A 17,567-nucleotide genomic window follows, 5' to 3' on the forward strand; every position below is an offset into this window, starting at 1 on the left:
GAGAAATCTCCTTCAATCTCCAATCCTTCCTTTGTCAAATTGCATCTTAATCGATCCACACGACACGACGAACTTAAACGCATACACGTTTCGGAATGGAAAACTGTCTCCTTCACAGCTTTTCGTATGTTTGAAAACCCTCCAATCTTTTTCAATCTTTCTGAAGATCCTTACTATGAATTGAAAGACAAGGACTGTTTCTATATAGTTGGTTCCTGCAATGGATTAGTCTGCTTGTATGGTGAATCTGATAGAGAGAATTGGCTCCGTATTTGGAACCCCGCCACGAGGACAATATCAGAAAAACTACCATGTTGCGGAATGTTGTGAAGGAGACGGTCTTCCATTCCAAAACGTGTACGCGTTTGAGTTCGTCGTGTCGTGCGGATCGATTAAGATGCAATTTGACAAAGGAAGGTCGGAGATGAGAGAAATTAATGTCTTACTCACACACCTCAATCGAACCACTGATTTGAGTGGAAGAAAGGAAAGCACGTCGACAATGAGGTCGTCGGGGAGATATATCAGTGCGTTGGGAGGATGCTCCTGCTGAAGATTTATGTGGTTTTGTGAGGGTTTTGCAGTTAGAGAATTGTAATAGAAAAGTTGAACCCAGATTATTACTTTTTTGATTCAAGGTTTTTTTGGTTTATAAAGAGAAAGTATAAATCCTAATTTCACACAGTTAAATCAACGGAATACACGATTATTTTCTATTCGATTAATATCCTTTATAAGGAGAAACCATGAACCCTAATTTACAGAAACTTTTGATATTTTCAAAATCGATTAATATCTTTTCTCGGTAAAATCAAATTTTTAAAAAATACATTAAATCAAATTTTTTTAATTTGTACGTTTTTTCATCTTAGTTTATATTTGGTAAATAATACCTACACAACACCATATTCCATATCATGACATTCTAAGTATAAAAAAAATTGATGATGTAGTAACCGCGTAAATTTATTTAAAACGGTCAATTAATATTAATTATATATTTTTTAAAATTAGATTGAAAATTTTAAATTATTTAAATAAAATATAAAATAATATATTTTTATTAAATGATAGTGTAAAACTTTTTTATATTATTATAACTTTATCATTAAACCCAAAAATAAATTGACAAATGTGACAAAATATATAAATTTTAGTGAAAGTGAAGAATTATTTTGAAAATTATAAAATTATGGGTTGAATCATTTTTGGATTTAAAAATTAAATGATTAAAGTAAAATTTGTGCATTTTAAATGATATATAATTTACTACTTGCTAAAATTTGTGGAACCCGCCACGAGGACAATATCAGAAAAACTACCATGTTGCGGAATCGTTTATTAACACCATATTATTTTCATCATTATCAGATTCCTTCTATGAACTACAATGAGATTGATCAAAGAAATCCTTATCAAAGTTATCATTCTAACATTCTTTACAACAGAAAAACCTATCAATTTCAGATAGGGTGGGTTTGTGCATTATCCACAAATCACTTAAAAAATTCAGCTAAAACTGAATTTTTTAAAAGATTATATTACTAAATTATACAAGTTTCGCTTGGATTAAAAGTTTCAAAGGATATTTGTGCCTATTTATCACCTAAACTGCAATGAAAATTTAAAGCAGCATAGTCCTTTAAAATATAGATGCATGTTTTTTAATTTGAAAATAAATTAACTGAGCACTTTGGATTTTGATTTTAATATTTACAACCCACAAAAATGAGATTAATCTTGCAATAAAGCAGTTTAGAACAAAAGCTTTGATCTTCAACATTATATATAAACCTACCACATATTATAACTAGAACATTAGATATACATTTTGTTGATATTTGTAAATATATAGTGTCAAGAATATTTATATATAGAAATAGTCACACATCGATTATATCATGTAATTAGTTATAATCTTTTTATATATAATAAAGTTTTTGTAGTCCTTCTCAAAACACACGATTTATTCAAATGTCTCTTAGTCTCTTGTATCTCAACAAGGTATCTAAAGGGCAATTCTTTCATCGTTGTGCTTTACCCGGTTGATCCACTGTCTTCCGGTGAGAATTTTTTATTTTTTTTGCAAATCGTGTTATCACTCCGGTTTGCCTCCCACTTTCAAAATTCTTCGGTAACCACCTTGTCGCCATTGTCGTCATTATTGTTCCGGCAAACCTTCCGGCAACGTTTTGGAAAACTAATCCCACCATTCGATCCGACCGTCGTCCCTTTTCCGCCGCTGCCCCGCGCATGCCTGTCTGTCTGGCTACCATCCAGTTCAAACAGAGCCTTTTTCACCCGGTTCACGTGATATTTTCTCTCTTCAGATACTCATGGCAACTCCTCATAATTTTACGCCAAACTGCTATGATTTCCTAAGGTGGTATCAGAATTATCAGAACTTAGATTCTAGTGCTTCGATAGCACACACTAATAATTCATCTGCTTGTCTCTCTCAATCATTTTTTCTTGGTGAAGGAGAATTGCGATCCAAAACGCAGCGGAAATTAAAATTTTCTCCTTTAGAGATCCTTACGAATGGTCATGATCAGTGATAGAATATTTACCTCTTGTGACGATTGAAACCTTTGGTGCAGATCTCTTGTGACGATCAAAACCTTTGATGCAGATCCACAGAGCGATCACGAACGTTGAACGATGACAACGTCTCTACTCAATCCACACAAACGGATTCCTTCAATCTCAGTGCTAGCTGGTACAAATGAAGGCTTTGAGTGAGAGAGAGAGAGAGAGAGAGAGAGAGAGAGAGAGAGAGAGAAAGAAAATGAAAATAATGCAACCGCAAAATGAATGCTTCTGCACAAGGGTTCTATTTATAGAACCACTTGTGTGAGCTTCAAGCTAAAAAGCCCACTTAAGTGTATTTGGCCCATATCTTATAATATGCCCAAATCACTTAAGCCCATGGTACCTTACCATATTTCGTATTCTACTTAAGTACACCGTACCTTACGATGTTCTACAACTCACTTAAGTGCACCGTACCTTACGGTGTTCCTTAGTTACTCTATCTCTCATCAATCTGTCCTTTGTGTGTGACCCTGTAGGTTTTCGCGGCATTGACAATTATATTAAATCATGTATTTAACATAATAAACAGTGACCGGTATCTAGCAACACATCACTGTTACCCAAGACACGAAAATGTCATGTGATCTGACAATCCTTCTGTGATAATACTTATATGCATAATTACCCTTTTGTCCTTATGTCTATATTGAACACAAGGCATAGATCGTGTCATCCTTGTCCATTTCAATATTGGGCCCATAGACATTTATCCTGTTACGCAGGATGGGCAAATTCCATCTAGGTCACTCATGTCCCTCAGCATGCTTTGTGGAGTACCCATCAACTGTCTTTATGGTTATCCAGTTACGGACAACGTTTGATCAGCAGTAAAGCACCCGACTCTACATCCAGGGCCCATAGTGGTTTCAGGTCGAAGAGTGGTATACACCATTATCACCATGAGAATAACTTATGACACTTTGCATAACTTTCTACATAGTATTCTCATAGCGGGTCAATCCGGTATAAATATTACTCTTAATATTCATACCTATGTTTAAGACTTGATAACTCCTTATCCATGATTCATGAGATGTGATCATCAGTCTATATACATAATAGTCTTAATGCTTTAATGTTATCCCACTTCACAATAAAGCTCGACTACGGATACTTTAAGAATAGTGTCCTTATGTTTAATGTGATCTCATGATTAAGTCATACTTGATACATTAACCGGACTAGCTATTCTAGGGACTTTATTAAACAAACATAATAAAAAAAAGCCTTTTATTATTAATAAATAATTCGATACAAGTACCAAAAGTATTGGCCTCTAGGGCTTACACCAACACTTGGACCTTGGGTCCTTGATTCTGGTGCATCTGATCATGTTACCGGTAATAAAAATCTTTTTTTTCTCTCTCTACATCTGGTTTCTTACCTACTATAACTTCTATCAATGATTCTCAAACTCGATCCGAAGGGACTGGTACTGTTCAAATTCTATCTTCTCTCTATGTTACTTTTGTCTCTATGTACCTAATTGTCCATTTAATTTACTTTCAGTCAGTCGTTTAATTCGTTCTCTTGATTGTAGTGTCACATTCACTAACAACAATGTTACCCTGCATGATCGAAGTTCGGGACGGGCGATTGGCGTCGGATTTGAGTGTCAAAGCCTTTATTACCTCTTAGTGTCATCTCAGACATGCTCAGTCAAAGACTCTCCACTCACTATCAATTCTCAGTTAGGTCATCCTAGTCTTTCCAAACTACATAAGTTAGTGCCAAATTTATCGAAGGTATATAATTTACATTGTGAGTCATGTCAGTTAGGGAAACACACTCGTGGTCAGTTTCCCAATCAAGTCAATAAACGAGCTTCGTCCCATTTTGCTTTAGTTCACACCGATGTTTGGGGTCCCTCGTGTACCTTCTCTACTCTTGAATCTAGGTATTTTGTCACCTTTATTGATGATTTATCACGTTGCACGTGGTTATTTTTAATGAAGAATAAATTTGAATTATTTTCTAGTTTTGAACAATTCTATCAAGAAATAAGAACTCAATTCGGTGTGTCTATCCGTACCTTAAGAAGTGATAATGTTCGTGAATATTTATCCCAACAATTTCAAAAATTTATGCCACGCAACGGTATTCTCCATAAAACATCTTGCCCTCACACACCTCAACAAAACGGGGTAGCCAAACGCAAAAATTGGCATCTCGTAGAAACCACTATGACCCTCTACTTCTCCATGGTAATGTTCCACTTTGGTTTTGGGGGGATGTTGTGCTAACAACATGTTACCTTATAAATCGAATTCCCTCATCTATCCTTAACAATAAAATCCCTCATTCAATCCTTTTCCCATTTCCCCACTTCACCCAATTCCTCCCCAGGTCTTCAGGTTCACATGTTTTATACACAATCTTTCTCCTGGTCTTGATAAACTATCAGCTTGATCACTAAAGTATGTCTTTATTGGTTATCATCAATCCCAAAAAGGTTATCATTGTTATTCACATACTCTATAATGATACCTCCTATCGACCGATGTTACCTTCTTCGAGTCTGTTCCATATTTCGATTCTAGTCATGTAACTCCAGAGCCCATTCAAGAAAGTACTCTCATACCTTTTGTGGCATTTATTAATGTCCCGCCTACCATTATCCCCCATCAGTCTGTGCTTCATGACCCCCCCCCCCCCCCCCCACTTCTCAACCACTTCAAACATATCAGCGTCGTCACCCAACGCCTGTTGTCATTGTCCCTTAGGTCATACATATCCATGAGGTTATCGCAGACTCTCCTCTAATGCCTCCGCCGTCACCATATCTGATCTGCAACCTGAGTTCGATCTTCTAACTGCCATTCGAAAAGGTATACGTCAAACACGAAATCCTTCTCCATATTATATTGATTTATGTTATCATCGTCTTTCCCTTTTGCAATATACTTGTTTGTCTTCTTTGTCTTCTGTTTCTATTCCTAAAACTCCAGGTGAAACATTATCTCACCCTGAGTGGAGGCAAGCAATGATTAATAAAATGTGTATTCTTCAAAGCAGCCGTACTTGGGAATTGGTTCCTCTACCCCCTGGGAAATCTTTAGTAGGTTGTCGTTGGCTTTGTACAGTGAAGGTTGGTCTATATGGTAAAATTGATCGATTTAAAGCTCGCTTGGTAGCCAAAGGATACACTCATATTATTGGATTGAATTATAGTGATACCTTCTCGTTTGTAGCCAAGATGACATCTGTTAGACTTCTTCTAGCCATTGCAGCCATTTGACATTGGCCTCTTCATCAACTTGACATCAAAAATGCTTTTTTACATGGTGATCTTGAAGAGGAAGTATATATGGAGCAATCACCTGGGTTTGTTGCTCAGGGGGAGTCATTGAATATGGTGTGTAGGTGAAGGAGAATTGCGGTCCAAAACGCAGCGGAAATTAAAAATTTGCTCCTTTAGAGATCCTTACGAATGGTCATGATCAGTGATAGAATATTTACCTCTTGTGACGATTGAAACCTTTGGTGCAGATCTCTTGTGACGATCAAAACCTTTGATGCAAATCCACGAAGCGATCACGAACGTTGAACGATGACAACGTCTCTACTCAGTCCACACGAACGGATTCCTTCAATCTCAGTGCTAGCTGGTACGAGTGAAGGCTTTGAGTGAGAGAGAGAGAGTGAGAAAACGAAAATAATGCAACCGCAAATTTTTGCTTCTGCACAAGGGTTCTATTTATAGAACCACTTGTGTGGGCTTCAAGCTAAAAGCCCACTTAAGTGTATTTTGGCCCATATCTTATAATATGCCCAAAATCACTTAAGCTCATGGTACCTTACCATATTTCGTATTTTACTCAAGTACATCGTACCTTACGATGCTCTATAACTCACTTAAGGGCACCGTACCTTACGGTATTCCTTAGTCACTCTATTTCTCATCAATCCGTCCTTTGTGTGTGACCCTGTAGGTTTTCGTGACGTTGGCAATTATATTAAATCACGTATTTAACATAATAAACAGTGAGCGGTATCTAGCAACACATCACTGCTACCCAAGACACGAAAATGTCATGTGATCTGACAATTCCTTCTGTGATAATACTTATGTGTATAATTACCCTTTTGCCCTTATGTCTATATTGAACACAAGGCATAGACCGTGTCATCCTTGTCCAGTTCAATATTAGGCCCATAGACATTTATCCTGTTATGCAGGATGGGCAAATTCCATCTAGGTCACTCATGTCCCTCAGCATGCTTTGTGGAGTACCCATCAACTGTCTTTATGGTTATCCAGTTACGGACAACGTTGGATCAGCAATAAAGCACTCGACTCTACATCTAGGATCCATAGTGGTTTCAGGTCGAAGAGTGGAATACACTATTATCACCATGAGAATAACTTATGACACCTTGCATAACTTTCTATATAGTATTCTCATAGCGGGTCAATCCGGTATAAATATTACTCCTAATATTCATACATATGTTTAAGACTTGATAACTCTTTATCCATGATCCATGAGATGTGATCATCAGTCTACAAACATAATAGTCTTAATGCTTTAATGTTATCCCACTTCACACTAAAGTTCGACTACGGATACTTTAGGAATAGTGTCCTTATGTTTAATGTGTTCTCATGATTAAGTCACACTTAATACATTAAACGGACTATCTATTCCAGGGACTTTATTAATCAACCATAATAAAGAGAATGCCTTTTATTATTCGATACAAGTACCAAAATGTATTGGCCTCTAGGGCTTACACCAACAGTAGGTTAGATGTAACACCCCTTTTTCTATCCAAATTATTTAGCATACAATCAGAGTAAATAAGCACGCATATAAAGAAAAGGGCGTCACATCAACGTTTTCGAAACTTAAAACTTTCAAAAACCAACAATACACCTGGTCATTCAAAATAACACATTTCACTCATCATGAATATTCAAGCAATATGCGTTCGCAGCGGAAAATAAAGAATACTCATGTATTTCATAAGATGATCCATGTCCCATACCATGATCAAATAAAATAAAACAATTAATGACATAAAGCATATCCAAATAAGATACGAGTTCAATACCACTAATCTACCCAGTGTTACATGACCAGAGCATTGACTCATTACCTAATTTCAAACTAAATACGAGAACTCTCCAACTATTCTTGAGCGAGCTACCGTCCGCCTACTCCAGCAATACTACTCGGTAGTATCTGCACGATACCCATGTAAAGGTAACATTCAAACATAAAGGGTGAGAATTCCAAATCATTATGAATATAGCATAATAAGGCATAATGAATTAAAACACAATTTAAGAATTCATCACACTTGGTATAATCACATCAATAATATTAATCAACAATCATCTCACATATTTCAAACGTACATCACACTCACATCAATACATGCATTCAATGATCACATAACTATAGACGACTCAATGCAAGACAATGTGACTCTATGCATGTGGTACCGCAATGTGAACTCAAAGTTTCACCGCTTTCCGATTCAATATCTAGAATCCAAGCCACGCTTCCGATCCGGACAAGACCAAAGCCCTACGTCTGTTTCCAATGAAGGATCACCGCTTAAAACTACGCCTAATCCCAATTAAGGATTAACGTCTCCTACGTCTGTTTCCAATGAAGGATCACCGCTTAATACTACGCCTAATCCCAATTAAGGATTAACGTCTGCTACGTCTGTTTCCAATGAAGGATCACCGCTTAAATACTACGCCTGATTCCAATTAAGAATCAACGTCTGCTCATGTGAACCCACAGTTTCACCACTTCCACAATGAAGTCAACCATGCTATGAATGAATGCACACATACCAACACATATGCAATTAAGATCTATACCATCTTAACATTCCACATACCACCATAACTCACAATTGGTACATATACACATTCATCACCACACATCATCTATGATTACATATACACATCCATAACCAGAAATCATTCACAATCCAATAATGGTATACATACACATTCATACAATATTTTATTTTCATCATGATAAAATTCATGGCATTTATAAATCACATAATATTTTATAACATGGAACAATAATAATAATCCTTTACGTTATCTTTAGTCATGTTATTTCACAATCAAACATATCAACCATGTTTAACACCCATCAAAATAAAATTCATAGAATTTGTAAGACGCATAATACACTATAATATGATATCATAATAATAGTCTTTTTCATTATCTTACCAATGCATCCGTCCGCATTCAAAACGGAGCTATAATGCCCAATTAATTATTAATCTATCTTAATCAAGATTTAGATTAAGATTTATTCATTGCATAAGTATTCAACAACAATCTCTCTAGCCTAGTGGTAAGGTATGTACAGATTCAGGGAGGTCCTGGGTTCGAACCCTATTTCTCTATTGCTTTCAGTGCCCAAGTGAATTCTAATTCTCACTTCCTTCACTCTTACTATTTATAATAGTATTCTAGTTGGACTTAATTCATGATATCCATCTAATTAACCACTCACTATGCACTCTTACATTAGACAAGTCTAGACAAAGAAAATGTATACGTGTTATTTAAATATAACTCTTTAATCTCAATCACTTGTTTAAATTTAACAACTATAAATATCCATCTCATTCTCTTTATATATATATATATATATATATATATTGTTTTTTTTTAAATTATGTTTTTCAAAAATAATACTAAAATAACTAATATTTTAAAATATTTACCAATTTAATCACTTTTCTAAAAAAATGAACCAAAGCGTCATTTGCATTGGTGCATGCAATGATTATGTTGAACATAGGCGTCCCTTAGAGTGGCGCATGCATGTCTAACACGCCACATGTAATGGCGCATGAATAATCCACTCGGTGGATGCACCAATGCATGTGGCTACTGCTTCTTTGCACGTCTATAAATATAACATCACCCTCCCATAATTTTTCACATATCTTCTTACTATCTTCTTCCATTTTTCTTTAAAATGTCTTCATATATGTGTCCTTATATTCACAAGAGAAATGTCGATTTAATTTTTTCAGCAGTGCAGTCTTCAATGAAGATCCGACTTTGGAATGTAGATACGTTCGAACATCTTAACAGGGTCTTGAACCGTTGGTTAGATGGAGAAATTGCAGATGGTGAAAAGATCAGAAGAATTCAAAGGGTTGATATCACGTTCAACAAAAATGGAGAAGTTCGTTTCTAGGTGAATGTTAAAACTGACAAAGATGTTCACATGATGATGTATAGTTCTTACAAAATTGTTTTGATGGTTGTAATCACATAGTTATTTGTATTTGTTTGTGATGTTATTTTATTGTTGTAGTTGTTTGTCTTGTTGTTTAATTATTATTTAATTGTTGTTTAAATTATTGTTCAATTATTGTTTTCAAGTTATTCTAACTGAATCTTATGATATTTATGAAATGAATGTTGTTTTTAATATAAAGCAAAAGGGTTAGAATAAAAATTATGCTGTTGTGTTTGGTCCAACACTAGGATGGTTTGTACGATTATGACCGGACTGGCGACATGAACTACATAATCTCACCATTTTGTTCTCCGTATCCATTTCAGCTTGAATATGGGTGTTGTTTGGACGACCCTTTTTTTCTTTCTTCTCATTATTTCATTGTGCCAGAGTATGTCTCCTTGATATGCAGGCAAATAATCCTCTTTTGCTACCACCAAAAAGCTAATTTTATAAACATTGCATAGGTTTATTATGACTTTATAAACGACGGATAGTAAGTTAGAAGGATCATGTCATACCTTTTAACATGCCACTATGACATGGGAGCAGGGCATGCGAAAGGCTTGGAACTTTCTACATTCACATCAACCTCTATCTAGTTCCACTCGATAGTGTTCCCTCGACATGCCTTCATTGTGATCCATTGACACAGCAACATTGTATCAACCTTTAGTACGGTTAAACATTGTGACCACATGTGTGTTAGCTTTGGCAGTTTCCTCTTTAATGAATTTCATTGAAGCATCACTGGACAGTTGCCCAGATTGTAACACTGAACTTAATTTGGAATGTATGATCTCAAACAATGCCCCTAACCTAAAATAGGTTGCTCGCACTAAAATGGTTACTGGTAAGTTTTGGATGCCTTTGAAGACAAAGTTCATTGATTCCATGAGATTTGTTGTCATGTGACCTCATCGTTGACAATTATCGTATGCCATAGTCCACTTCTCCAATGGAATATTGTCGATCCACCTTACATCATATGCATTTGACAATTTGTTGTCTTTGCGAGAGTGTTTGAAGGAAGGTTCTGTTAATGCATACCATGCGTTGACAACTTTCTTCCACAACGTTTTATCTTTGATCTCCCACATGAATTTTTTAGCGATATGTCTAATGCAGGAGACATGCGTCGAATAAGGATTTTGTCAGTCGTTATCAATGTTTTTATAGGCACTCGTAATTGATGGGTGTCTGTCTGAGGTCAAACATAAGTTAGGATGAAGAGCAACGTGCAATCAAAGATTTTTTAGGAAAAAATTTCATCCTCCGACAGTCTCCCCTTCAACTAGTGCAAAAATGTTATTGTTGTCATCTTGTGTCACTGCCATGAGTAGTGTTCCTTTATATTTCTCGTACAACCATATACCATCAATTTGTATAATAGGTTTACAGAAAGCAAAACTTTTGATGCATGATTTATATGCCCAGAAGAATCAGTGGAATATGCCATTACCACTAACACAAGCCCCGTCTGGGGTATATGCCGACAACGTTTCCAAATTGACAATAGTTCCTAGAGCATAATGCTTAAGTGCCACCAAGTATTTTGGAAGTTCTTTGTATGACTCCTCCCAATTGCCAAACACTTTTTCAACTGCCTTAGTCCTAGCTATTCATGCCTTCCTGTATGATGGAGTATAATTGTATTGTGTAACGATATGCAAGATTATCATACTCAGCTTTATTTCCTGAAAATACTGGTAATATGGTAAATATTAGGTATTTGTCGTTGTTACAAAACATAAATAAAGTAGGCACATATAGTTTGAGTTCAACTGTTTTGTCCTATCTATATAGTTCGTTGTGTAAAAATGCAAAAAAAAAAACACTTGTACGTTTTATTCTTGCGCCTATTTGCTGCAAGCATGGGATTGGTCGAGAATGTCGTCACTCGCCCCGGTCAACAGAAGCCATTCACATTCCCCTACGCAACAAAGTAAGTTTATCTTAAATCTTATAACTTGTTAGACTTTATACTACAACTGACTGTAACTAATACATTTCCAATCTTTTTGATCTAGGTGGTCAATTCAGGGGATGAACTACAACAGGTGCCCCAAACACGTTGTAGTAGTCTATCACAAAATTTTAGACCATATTGGACCAGACGATGTATTACTACTAAACACCTCTACTTTTGATTTTAAAAAAATTATCAAATTAAATATCCTTTAATCATGTCAATTTCTTATACATTTTATCTAGAGGCCGTATTTGGGTCTTGACCATCAGGTTAACGACGATGACGCTGAAATTTGGACAACAAAAACACCAATCATCATGTTCACCACTGTGGAGATGCACCAGAGTGACCGTGTGAAACTGCAGTTCTGCATGCAACAACAAATTCCAGAATCTTCGACGTGTTTGGGAGATTGACATCAACAAAGAGTCGATGGTTAGTGGAATTATTCTGATTTGAGAGACTTCACTAAAGAGATGTGTCATCATTAGAGGAATAGACGTCAACATATCTTAAATGAACCAATCATACATGGTGCTAGACCAACTCAACATTATATGGCTTGGTTTAGATCGGTTACAACGTCATAGTTTGTGTCTGAGCCAAGGTATTTGATTGATCCATGCTAACGAGCTTCGTCATCACACGCCAACAATAAATCCCTGTCCAACAACCAACCCCACGTCATTACCAAACCCAAGAGCAATGTCCACCCACCCAAATCCAACAACCAACCTCACACCATCACCATACCATATACACCCAACCACCAAACACCCAATCTCGCAACCAATTCATGCCACACACCCAAACTCAAATCCAACGACCAACCATACACAACCACCATATTTGTCTATAGCTTAGATGATTCATACAATTCAACCTCATCCCATAATAGCCCCCTACCAATGAATATCCAAACATCCCACCGCCACAACATCCAAGCATTGTTTGACTTTCTTACGCCACATGAACCATTGCTTCGTTTCTAAAATGATTCAATGTCCTAATTCAGACAACCATATCATCCAAAAACAACCCAACCACAACGACCCAACTACGACAACATGGGCACCAAACTCAATTACGGGAGCACCGTTGGCGGAAACTCTCCTAGCTATTGGGGAGAAATGATGACAAATTTGTCAAATAATGTTGGACTTTCCATCGGAACTTCACATCAGCCACCATTGCATCATGTCAGCACTCAAAGACCTTAAACACCTTAGGGAAATCGTGCGAGACCTCAAAGGCAAGCTAACGCACCAGGATGTCGAACATGGGGCGTTTCAATCTGGCAAGTCATTAACTTTCTTGTCAATTATTGTGTATTTTAGCTTTATATCATAATATTATTAATTATTTTTTATTTATTTTTTTAATTCAATTTTATATAATTATAACATAAATATTTTTTAAAAAATAATAAATAATCAAAGCATGTCCACATGCAATGACACGTGCTCTTAATGTCATAATGCATGCGCCAATTACATTGGCTTGATCTACATGCTATCACCATGTGCATTGGCACCTTGGTGCAAGTACTACATGCATGTGTCATACCAACTGACGAATGCTTTAAAAGGGGTAATTGAAAAGTGGTTAATTTGGTAAATATTTTGAAATATTGGTTATTTTGGATATTTTTGAAAAACTTGATTATTTAAAAAAAAAATTGTTGATATTGTTGTACCCCAAAATTTTCCCTCCACGATCCATCTTTTCATTCAATTCTTAACTTGAGAATAATCTTGCATATCCTCATGCTATATGCATTCACGATCATCGTGGATTCAAAGTTGTTGGCTTGTAGAACTAGGACTTTGGAGTGGATGAAACCCTAAAGGCTTGGCTTAGGTGCACATCTAATGGTAGGGGATGCAAAACCTTAATGACTTGATTTGTGAAACTCAAATTTCCATCATCATACTCCTCAAAGAGGGTCCAAAACCTAATTTGCTAGTGATTTGGGTGTAAAGATGCATGATTCGTTCTTTGGGCCTTATTTGGACTTCTAAAACCCTAGTTGGGGGATCATATGCTAAAGACTTGATTGAGGAGCATCTTACTTCATCCAAAGGCTTTGATTAAAAGATTGTTCTTGAAACCCTAACTTCAGGTACATGAAGGCCCACACAGGTAAGTGATTGATTGAGGCATCTTGGTTGGGGCAAGACCCTAATCTATCTGAGAAAGTTATTGCCCATCACCTTATCCACCATCCACAGTGTCATAGCTTGTGCGAAGTCATTACTGATCATGGTTCATGGATTCATGCTTGCATCATTTCACTGGTCCTTTATGCTTTAGGTCATTCCCGGGTCGTCATTACGGATTCATCCGTGTTTAACCAGGATTCGTGCCAACCTACACAAATTCATACAAAAGAACCTTAGTCCGATACCTACATTTGATTTTGGTCAACTATTGACTTTGTGGTCAAATAGTTGACCAAAGTCAACCCATTTCCATAAGTCATTTCAGACAGTTCTCCTTCAACCATTGAGTTTGTTTTATTTATACGGGCTCCTTAATCCATTGTGTGTTGCTTTTATGTCCATCATGGATTAATTTCAATTGAATTTTAATTTCAAATTAATTTCAATTTTAAATTAATTCTAATTTCAAATGAATTTTGAAATTTTGAATCTGATTTGAATGGATTTTAGTTTCAATTGAATTTTGGAATCTTAAAGTTGATTTTAATTGATTTTAATTTCATTTCAATTTCGGAAGTTTAAATTTGATTTTAATTTCAATTAAATTTTGGATTAGATTTTAATTGATTTTATTGAGATTTTAATTTGTGATTAGATATTATGTCATTAAACCAAATATCCGGTTAATCAATATCCGTTTGTTAAATCCTTAACTCACACTTTTAACAATCAGATCCATTTTCAATAACCGTATCCAAATACATTAACCCCAACATGAGGAAAATTTTACCTTGTACCCCTACGATTAATCCCATACCCCTACAAAAATTTAAAAATTCCCATTTTACCCTTAATTGGTTTTAACCAATTTACCATTTCATTTTTACCATTCAGTTGAAAATTCCAAAAATTACACTTTCACACCCCTCGCACCGGAACACTTGCAAAAAGACTTCCGGTATGTATTTTTCCAAACCGGAAGACTTTTGGGAAGACTTCCGGAACACAAAAAAAAACAAACCGGAACACTTAAGGAAAGAGTTCCGGTTCACATAAAAAAATTTCAAAAAAAATTTGCATACCGGAACTCTTTGGAGAAGAGTTCCGGTTTGCTTTTTTTGTGTACCGGAAGTCTTTCTTTAAGTCTTCCGGTACGTGTTTTTTTTTTTTTTTTTTTTTTTTTTTAATTTTTTTTTTTTATTTTTTTTTTTTTTTTTTTTACAGAAATGGAAAATCTTCCCAAAATATGTGTAGATACTACTGATGCGTTTATGACGACGGAAAGATTTGGTACACGAGAAGAGGTTATCAGATGGATTAAAGAGGTTGGAATCGACAATAAAGTAACTGTTATTATCAGTCGTTCAGATACTGAAACGGGGAAGAGAGGGAGAAGTAACAAAATAATATTTGGCTGTGATAAAGGTGGGAAACACAAGATTAGTGATAGTGGTACCCAAAGTGCGTCCAAGAAATGTGGATGTCCATTTAAAATCAGGTCGACTCCGGCGAAAGATGGATCTGGTTGGAAGATTGATGTAAAATGTGGGTTACATAATCATGGTTTACCTGATAGATTAGAAGGTCATTCGTTTATTGGTAGGTTGACCACAGATGAGAAGCAACATGTCGCTGATTTGGCAAAGAGACATGTAGCACCTAGAAACATTTTGCTTTCCTTGCAAGACAAGTTTCCTGAGAATGTCACTCGTATTACGCAAGTATACAAGCATAAGAGTGTGATAGAAAAAGAGATAAGAGGTCCAAGGAGTGAGATACAACATCTGTTTAAGCTTATTGAGGATGCAGGATATGTGTATTGGAGTAGAAAAAAGGATGACTCGGAAGTGGTGAGAGAGATATTTTGGGCACATCCTGATTCAGTGAAGTTGTTGAATATATTTCCGATTGTGTTAGTTATGGATAGCACCTACAAGACAAACAAATATAGACAACCTTTGTTTGAAATTGTTGGCATGACATCGACTGAGTTGACTTTTGCTGTTGGATTTGCATATATGGAGTCTGAGCAAACAGAGAATTTTTGCTGGGTATTGGAGAAATTAAAAGAGTTGTTTGTGAAGAAAGACATGTGTCCACAAGTGATTTTGACAGATAGAGATCTTGCTTTGATGAAAGCAATTGAAGTTGTGTTTCCCAACTCGATTAATTTGCTATGTAGATTTCACATTAACAAAAACGTTGGTGCCAAATGCAAACAACATGTGGTGAATGACCTGCAAAAGACGATAGACACATTATGGATGGAAGTTGTCTGGGCTAGTGATGAGGTTGAGTATGGTCAGCGGTTGCATCAACTTGAGCAAGCATGTGTTGATTATAGTGGATTTATTAATTATGTGAAAGACACATGGTTGACTCCACATAGGCATAGATTTGTTGGAGCATGGATTAATCGAGTCCTACATTTGGGTAACACAACGACTAATCGGTACGTCTTATAATTTTATATTTGATTTTTTTTTTTTATGTTTTTTGATGTGTTATTTTCAATATCTGATATTTTTAATACTTGATATTTTCAATATCTAATGGTATTTTTTATATCTGATATTTTTAGGGTTGAATCTGCTCATTGGAAGTTAAAGCAGATGTTAGGAAACAGTATAGGTGACATGGTCAAATGTTGGGAAGCCATGAATAACAACTTGAGGTTACAACCATCACAGACTTCGAAGAAGATCAAATTATCAAAGAAGAAGATCAAATTATCAAAGAAGCAACCACAATTCATTGTTCAATTTCCTAATCATATTAGGTCATACATTGAAGATGTAGTTAATGTTGAATCAGATGGTAATTGTGGATTTAGAGTCATTGCATTATTGCATGGATATGGTGAGGATGGTTGGTCAATGGTTCGCAGAGAGTTGGGGTTGGAATTAATAGACAAGGATAGGTCAACTTTGTATGACAAGTTATTTTCTAATCGGTTGTCAGCTGTGAGAGAATCTTTGATGATAGAATCGTTTGGTTCACAGCCACCTGAAAAATGGATGAGTCTACCAGATATGGGTTACTTGATAGCCAATCGTTATAATGTTGTACTTGTCTGTTTAGGCAATCCGTGCATCACTTTCTTTCCGATGACAAGTTCACATTCACCAAATGTCTCTATTTATTGCATTGGTTTTGTTAACCAGAATCATTGGGTTCAGGTATGTATTTTTATGTCTAAATATTTTAATTATTCCAGTTAATATTTTATGTTATATGACTTAATCTTTTAATTATTTTACTTTATCAGGTTAACATGAAAGAGGGGTTTCCATTGCCACCGGTCACATTAGATTGGAAGAAATTTCGTTCTCATATAGCAACTACTTGGATGCTAGGATTTGCAGGACGTATGCAACATTGGCAATTACTTACACCTGTATTAGCATGATTATGTAATCAAAACATAAATATGTAATCAAAACATGAAATCTATATTATTATGTCTATTATATTCAAAGCTTAATACATATAATCAATGTGAACGAGAAATATGCAAAGCTTCAAATAAATCAGAAAACTGTGGATCTTCCTCTTCAGCATTAACCTGTCTCAGATAGCGACGAATCAATGTAGATACAC

At 35.7% G+C, this 17,567-nt stretch overlaps 1 protein-coding gene across 1 annotated transcript; it reads left to right on the forward strand.

The window, feature by feature from the left end:
- Positions 1-16,824: 16,824 nt before the first annotated feature.
- LOC127127725 (uncharacterized) lies at positions 16,825-17,477 on the forward strand. Its single transcript, XM_051056989.1, has 2 exons — positions 16,825-17,146; positions 17,236-17,477. The coding sequence occupies exons 1-2, from the start codon at positions 16,844-16,846 to the stop codon at positions 17,374-17,376; spliced, it is 444 nt and encodes a 147-aa protein (XP_050912946.1). The 5' UTR covers positions 16,825-16,843; the 3' UTR covers positions 17,377-17,477.
- Positions 17,478-17,567: the final 90 nt, after the last annotated feature.

This window comes from Lathyrus oleraceus, chromosome 3 (assembly GCF_024323335.1).
Source record: "Lathyrus oleraceus cultivar Zhongwan6 chromosome 3, CAAS_Psat_ZW6_1.0, whole genome shotgun sequence".
Lineage (NCBI taxonomy): Eukaryota > Viridiplantae > Streptophyta > Magnoliopsida > Fabales > Fabaceae > Lathyrus > Lathyrus oleraceus.

Excerpts from the sequence above, each read along its gene's own strand:
- LOC127127725 (XM_051056989.1), top strand. The coding sequence starts at position 16,844 with ATGGTTCGCAGAGAGTTGGGGTTGGAATTAATAGACAAGGATAGGTCA. Across the intron at positions 17,147-17,235 it reads ACCAGAATCATTGGGTTCAG|GTTAACATGAAAGAGGGGTT; the intron begins GTATGTATTTTT and ends TTACTTTATCAG.